An 8,181-nucleotide genomic window follows, 5' to 3' on the forward strand; every position below is an offset into this window, starting at 1 on the left:
TTCCCACTGCAAGCGATTGGCCAATGTACAAATCACTTATAATGGACTCTGTTTCCATTGGATATTTAAACCTTAGTCCTACTTTAAAAGTTTCTGATTGGACCAACATTCCCGCACACCCGTATCTTAAAGGTACCAAATCACAAAGTGATACCTTAAATACCGTATCATCCAGTCTAAACTGGTCCGTCTGTCTTCATGAGTTAGACTGTTAGTTAATTGGTACTGTAGCCTACTATAGATAAATAAAATAGTAACAATAAAGGCTTAAAACAATGTAACATAACCAGGGGTTTCAAACATGGATGTAATATAAGAACATGGGATTCCATTCTACAGATCAAAGAGGCTACTGCTTCATTTTCTATATTCACATTTATTTTTTTTGGCGCAAGGCTCAACAACCCTGGCTCCCCAGAACTCAAGGGGTCCCAAACAAATGTTTTTTTCAATATTTAACATTTGTAATATAACCTGTGATAAGGGCCTTGAGGTGAGTGCCTCTTTACCTAAACTTTTAGGACCTGTCTTGAAGAGGGTCCCTGTGTTAAAAGGTAGTTTAAGACCGTTATCATTTCAGTTTTGTGCTTATATTTTGCATACTTTACCACACAGCAACCTTGGGGCCTGTGTTACAGGAGGAATATGGGCACAGCAGCTCATTTTTGTCCTAAGCCAGCCATGTCTTCGACACCAGCAACAGTTTAGAGTCTTGTGTTTATATGACATAATAATAAATTAACACAACTACTTATTGTTTTGTTTTGTACGTCTGCATCTCCACCTCCATGCTCTCCACAAGAATTTTAATGAAAAACCTTACCTTACAATGAATGCATAAAATTGTTTTTTACTTGTTGAGCCTCAAAGATATTTAAGCATTCCAAAATTAAATAACATTGTTTGTTGGTGTTAATATGTGTAACTGTTCTTTTGATGTTGTATTCCAAGATCATATAAACGCTGCCAGGGTGCAATGAACATATGTTCTTACGTTTGACTCATATTTGTGGGAATGTGGCTTGGCACAGAGAAAAAAATTGGTCTGACTCTATCATGTGCCTGGAGAAGAAACATATACCTCATGAAATACTCCAACCATATTTGATCTAGTGCCTGTCTGCCCTGACAAGCCCTGGGTACTTAACTGTTTCATAGCTTAAGGCTCATGGAAAAGACATTAAACCTACTTAAATCAATACATAACAAAATTGAATGATGCAGCTATTTTTCATCGCATCATTCACTGCAGGAAAGAGCACATGAATGCATTAGTATCCTCTACTACAGAAACTGCTGACCTCAACAGAATTAACATTCATCCGTCTCTAGAAATCCCCCTTGATATGATCCAATCCTTTATACTTATACACTGTTTTGAAATGTGATTGAAATTTGATGGCTGAGTTGTGTTTTATCAGACAAATAATTTATATCATAACAATAATTAAAGGCACACAAGTTTTCAAATATCAATTTTATTTTCAATTTTATTTGCAGTAACTAACAAGAGATATCTAATGTATGCTAAAATTTAATTATATCAATGCTTCAGACACTAAGCTTTTTCCTTGGTTACCTTTGTGGTTGTTCTTTTCTGATTATTTTTCGTTTTGGCATTGATGTCTTGACCTTCACATCTTTATCTTTAAGCATCATCTTCAGCCTCCTCCTCAAATTCACCCTCTTCTTCAGCAGTGGCATCCTGGTACTGCTGGTACTCAGACACCAGATCATTCATGTTGCTCTCTGCTTCAGTGAACTCCATCTCATCCATACCTTCACCTGTGTACCAATGCAAGAAGGCCTTACGGCGGAACATGGCTGTGAACTGCTCTGAGATGCGCTTGAACAGCTCCTGGATGGCTGTGCTGTTGCCAATGAAAGTGACAGCCATCTTAAGGCCACGGGGTGGAATGTCGCAGACGGCGGTCTTCACATTGTTGGGGATCCATTCGACAAAGTAACTGCTGTTCTTGTTCTGGACGTTGAGCATCTGCTCGTCAACTTCCTTCATGGACATGCGCCCACGGAACACGGCGGCGACGGTCAGATAGCGGCCGTGACGTGGGTCGCATGCAGCCATCATATTCTTGGCATCAAACACTTGCTGGGTGAGCTCGGGGACTGTGAGGGCTCTGTACTGCTGGCTGCCTCTGCTGGTCAGTGGGGCGAAGCCAGGCATGAAGAAGTGCAAACGGGGGAAAGGCACCATGTTGACAGCCAGTTTGCGTAGATCAGCATTGAGCTGACCAGGAAAGCGCAGGCAGGTGGTGACCCCACTCATGGTGGCGGACACAAGGTGGTTAAGGTCTCCGTAGGTGGGTGTGGTCAATTTGAGAGTGCGGAAGCAGATGTCATACAGGGCCTCATTGTCAATACAGTAGGTTTCGTCTGTGTTCTCTACAAGCTGGTGGACTGAGAGGGTTGCATTGTAAGGCTCAACCACTGTGTCTGACACCTGAGTACAGAAAACACACAGAATTTTCTTCACTCTCATGATCTTAGAAGAGAAACCCTAAGAGAACCTAAAATTAAAACAAAAAATGTGTATGCTCTTTTACAAGGGTAAGTTACCTTGGGGGAGGGCACCACGCTGAAAGTGTTCATGATACGGTCGGGGTACTCCTCACGGATCTTGCTGATGAGCAGGGTTCCCATACCGGATCCAGTTCCGCCACCAAGAGAGTGGGTGAGCTGGAAGCCCTGCAGGCAGTCACAGCTCTCTGACTCTTTGCGGACCACATCCAGGACTGAGTCCACCAACTCAGCTCCTTCTGTGTAGTGACCCTTGGCCCAGTTGTTTCCAGCACCACTCTGACCTGGTGGGGAAGGAATGACACACAGGTGAGCCATTCTTTCCCCCTGCTCATAAAAGGCTTTAGTCATTCAGTGTCATGAGACTATGGCTTTATTCCACCCACCGAACACAAAATTGTCAGGTCTGAAGATCTGCCCAAAGGGTCCAGACCTCACAGAGTCCATGGTGCCAGGCTCCAAGTCCACCAGAATGGCTCGAGGCACATATTTACCTCCTTCGCAAGAAAGAGAAAAGACAGGGAGAGAGAAAACATACCAATTCAATAACGCAGTAAAACCACAGTCTTGGATGTTACACAGGATATATGATGTGAGAAAGACATGAGATGGTAATTACATGTCTTAAGTTGTACTTCAGAATAAAATGGCAAAGCTGAACATGAGTTCATATGATATACCCTTCATTTATATACAAAAAAGATGTTAGGAAGGTAACTGACCTGTAGCCTCATTGTAATAGACACTGATCCTGTCCAGCTGCAGGTCACTGTCTCCATGGTAAGTCCCTGTGGGATCGATGCCGTGCTCATCGCTGATGACTTCCCAGAACTGCAGACACAAAATGGAAGGGATCGCATGACAGTTACTTGCAAAGAAAGTACACATGTTTCCATTAGCAATGTGGTTTATGGGACTGGGGACTTTAAACGAGTAAAACAGCAGTGGGTTTGCATTTTTGGATTCTGATGAAAATGACTAGATTTTCCCTTTCACCAAGCCATATATTAACCCATTCATTACAATGCATCTGTTAATATTTCGTCATCGACTGATGAACTAGCAGAATGCAATTCTGTTATGTAAAATGCAAAAGGGGACTGAGTACCCAGGGCCGTCATGTCAGGAGGGCCCAAAAAGATGTTAGAATGAATAGCTGTGGATGTGGGAAGGGGGCCATAGAGAGTGCCTTTCTACAGGGCCCAGAATTTTGTGCTACGCCCCTGGTCACACTACAGTGAAGACACACAGAGATTGTCTTCAGATCTGTATTCATATCTTGTTCCCTTTATACACTCACAGTATGCTATGCATTACATCCCATAAGAGTGACTGTTGCATATGCAGGCAGCCATTTGCGTGCACATATTTTTTGTGATATCTTCCAACTAAGGCTTTTTTGTAATATAGCCTGTGATTTTCTGCTAACAGCAGCAATAGGAGGATTTAGAGTAATCTGGATAAGCGGGCTGTATTGCTGCTCAGTATTTAACAGATTGGCAGTCAGCTGTGGTCTAAGTATCATGACATTTAAATAAGACCATATGAAACAAAAATGACCAAGTGACCTTAATATGAGGCAGATAACAGCAGGATAAAGAGAAAAAAGAGCTGAAAAAGAACGACCAAAAGAAATATTTGACAGTGACACGGTAGATGGCTATAAGTAAAGACTGAAAAAATCAAAGTGAAAGAATGAGGACAATAAGCAGGAAAGCAATGCCACACCCTGACCTAATTCAGTACAATGTAGCTCTTCAGCAATTCTGTCAATCATATCCACTGGACATCTGAGTCAATGAGTCCTGGGGGAATGGAAACAAATGGTGATACTCACTGCCAGTGGTTATTTTAACACCATATTGGGCAAAGACACAAATGAAACTCCATGCTTTAAAAGGGGAGATGGATATAAATGTACTGCATCAACTCCAATTGCACAAGCCTATATGTACACATTATTATCTCAACTGCTATAAAAATGTAATACAAGTATACTGTATAAAATGGTAATATGTTATCTTTATTTTATATAGTTCTATAGCTATTCCAAGGTATTGCCAGCAATTGCATATCATGTCAATTGAGAACCCAATGACTTCACCCACTGTGCATCAGCTGTTTTGTCCATTCCTCCCCCACCCTACCCCTAATTTGGTTAGGAGAGGAAAGACTATTGATTACAAAGATGGGCCCTGCTTTACTGGACATTAAAATCTCTGTCAGCAGAACACCACTATGATAATGATGTATCCTGTAATATATGGGCCATTGTTAATGTGGTCTACGAAGTATATTTGAATACCAGTGCAAGATTCCTGTGTGTGTTTGAGAGATCCCACTTAAACATATACTGTCTGTAGCAAATGATCAGTTGTAAAACAAAATAAGACGGTGGTGCCAAGAAGACATACTGTAGCAGACTGCAATTGTTACTGTAGGACTGTGTGGGTGATGTATTGTGAGGCAGACTGCAGAGCCCCATTAAGTAGACTACAGTGTCAAATGCATTACAATGATATGCAAGAGTGAGAGTATTTCATTTCTAAAAGCAATGATTAGGTCTTTCAGAAAATGCCCTTTATCAGTCTTTTTTAAAAGGAGCAATTCTTTCTTCACCAATTATCCATGCCACACCCTTTCCATGGCCCCCCATCTTTCTCACTAGCTGAAATATCAGTATGCATCTACAGCCCGCAGGAATCAAATCTAATCAATATGGGCTATTGATCCATTAGTCATTTGAGGGAAAAATTAACCATGCCTCCCATCCCAGCTCCCACTCATTGTCTGAAAAAAACAGCCATATCTGCCTGTGCAAGACAAAGAAACCAGTGCAGAGTAGGCTACACTGACTGAGGAGCTCTGACAAGTGAAGAATGGACTGCTTTTTTTCCCCGTCTTCTTTTCCCCCCCCAAGACAATATCTTGAGGTCAATTGAATCCTCAACTGTTGAGACGCAGACACGCCCGTCGAGACACAAGAGCCCCGTTATACCGTTATTTCAATGCGAGTAAGCACGGTCCGCTGCTCCACACCCACCTAGTTAGGGTACCGCAGTGCACAAGATGCAGACAGATCAGATTAATATCAACAGTTGTTGATCAACATTTAAGAGAAATAATTAATGATTTATGATGTGTTTAAATACACAAAAGTATAATATGTAGGCCTACATATAGAAGAAATGTTTTTATTGATTTGTGCATAATGAGACAAAAGGAGTCCTTTGTCTTCATACATAATCAAACAATCAGCCATAGCCTACATAAAGACTTAATGAGTAGGATATGTCCTGCATAATGAGCCTGTGGCGTTTTCATTAGTAAGAGGAAACTTACTTTGTAAAGGAATAAATCAATCACAATAACTATATTTCTCAATAATTTTCTTACCTTGGCACCAATCTGGTTGCCGCACTGGCCAGCTTGGATGTGCACGATTTCCCTCATAGTGGTTGCTAACGTTTTACAGCGACGAGCAGACGCGTTACTCGCGGGCGAGGAGCCGACCCTAGACTAAAGTGAAAGTGCCGGACAATGGATTTATATCGTTGGAGCGTTTCCAGAACGAGGCTGGGGCCGGGGAGTGGGCGTGGCTAGCCCCAGACCCAGCTGCTGCGAACGGGGATTGGCTGAGAAGCCTGACCCACAGCCGGAGTAAGGAGGGGCGCTTCGGCAGATCAGGGTGTGGAAATAAAATAACAGAGATTGACCAGATTTAGATTTTACCAGCTAGTGTCCAGAAACACCCAGTGACATGTATAGCACTTTTCTTGTTTCTTGCTTTTTCAGAGGCGAACAACCAGTCAGCAGTTTGAAAATACTCTTTTGACTGTAACACTCCCTGCAGAGTAGACAGATGGCAGACATTTCAGTTTCAAGCCAGGGACAAGATGGGGTCAGCCAGCTCAAGTCCTTTGTCTCACCACAAGACTCCATTAGTACTGTTCTGTTGTTGTTTTTTTTATCATAGCTATTACATGGTCTTGATAATTAATTAATTCTTTTGTCTGTCAAACTGTCAAATCAGAGTTTTAAGCTCAGTAGGCCAGGAGTCATGTTGAACCGGGATCTGGTGCATTTTTTCTTTTAAGACCTTAGCCTTCATGTAGGCTAAGCACTGAAAACGACTCAAAGACCTGGACAAAAAGAAGGAAAACATCTTTGCTCCAGGAACCCTCACACCTGTGGCAAAGAATCTGGGCTCAATGCTTGACGTCTGGTCAGAGTGGATAGGATAGGTGAGCCAGGCCCGGAGGCCAGATCCCATCCAACAGGAGCAAATCCAAAACCCTCCATGTCTATGATATAATCAGATTAGAGTTTTAACAGTGGATTACAGTATGAGCTAATCTCTGCTGCTGGATGATCTTATTTTATATGAAATAGTCTAGTTTAAAATGCTTGATATTATTTTTTGTTAAAATTACTTCAACTTAATGTATATTTTACTCAACTAAATTTATGTTACTAATAGAAGCGATCATAGTTGTACCACTGAGTCTAATTGTAAATTAAGACTCCATTGCAATTGTGCACATTACTGTGATATCTAAATATATAACACATGTTGGTGTGCAGCAGCTACTTTATTATACCTACTTCATTGTTCCAGTACAGCCATCAATCATGTAGAAGAGCAACTGTTGAGATACATTAGTGATGAGTTGACTATATGTTTATTTTATTTTTTTTCTTGATGAACATTAATGGTGAAGGTTAAAATGACATCATGGATAGTTAATGTACTGTATGGGCAACTACTTTTAAAGTCACAACATAAATCTATAATGTGTTTTTTAGACTTGTAATCATGTGTTTTGTGGTGTGTTCTCTGTCTGCTAAACACTGTACCCTCTAAATCAGACATTCAGTGCACAAATAAGCTGTAGAATATTATGTAAGAATGTCAGGCCCGGTTACAGATTTTGCTTAGACAGCTGGCAACTAATTCCTTAGGCAATGCAAAAAGACCAAGGTCAATGGAAATCAACAGTTTCAAATTATCTCGAACAGCTTAAACAAGATTGTAATAGTTACTGTATACACTCAGTGGCTACTTAATAGGTACACCTGTAATTTAATGCAACATTGCATAAATTCTACCTCTACAAAGTTTATAATGTTATGTGTTTGTTGTGGAGGAAGGTCTAACATTCCTGACATTGTTGGGATGTGAAATCCAATTGTTTATTACTGAGGTTATAGTTTAAGGTGATGTTGTACTGGACTACATTATATTGAGAAGTGTTTTTAATGTTTGTGTCCTTCCCATTTACATAGCATACACAAGGGGGATAGAATATTATAAACACCTCTGGATACAATGCAGTCACTAACTAAGATCGTAATGCTAAAATATACATAATTGAATTACACATATGACATTGTAAAGGACAACCTTATAGGCATCATAACAGTAAGCTTTGTGTAGAGCAGTTGCATTACATACAAATAGATAGATAGATAGATAGATAGATAGATAGATAGATAGATAGATAGATAGATAGATAATACAATATAATATCATATCATATAACGGTAATATGATATAATGCAAGTGCAGTGGAGATGCAGTTATCAAGATCGACAACTAGATGGCGTCAGACAGGCGTCATCAGTGTAGTGAGGATAGGCGTG

General features: G+C 40.6%; 1 protein-coding gene across 1 annotated transcript; it reads right to left on the reverse strand.

The window, feature by feature from the left end:
• Nucleotides 1–1,468: 1,468 nt before the first annotated feature.
• Nucleotides 1,469–6,044, reverse strand: tubb5 (tubulin, beta 5). The gene is made up of 5 exons (XM_028581006.1): nt 5,935–6,044; nt 3,261–3,369; nt 2,925–3,035; nt 2,578–2,822; nt 1,469–2,461 (listed from the first exon to the last, which is right to left on the reverse strand). Exons 1-5 carry the CDS (start codon nt 5,989–5,991, stop codon nt 1,649–1,651), a joined length of 1,335 nt encoding a protein of 444 aa, XP_028436807.1. The 5' UTR covers nt 5,992–6,044; the 3' UTR covers nt 1,469–1,648.
• Nucleotides 6,045–8,181: the final 2,137 nt, after the last annotated feature.

Source organism: Perca flavescens, chromosome 6, assembly GCF_004354835.1.
Source record: "Perca flavescens isolate YP-PL-M2 chromosome 6, PFLA_1.0, whole genome shotgun sequence".
In the NCBI taxonomy this organism is placed as follows: domain Eukaryota; kingdom Metazoa; phylum Chordata; class Actinopteri; order Perciformes; family Percidae; genus Perca; species Perca flavescens.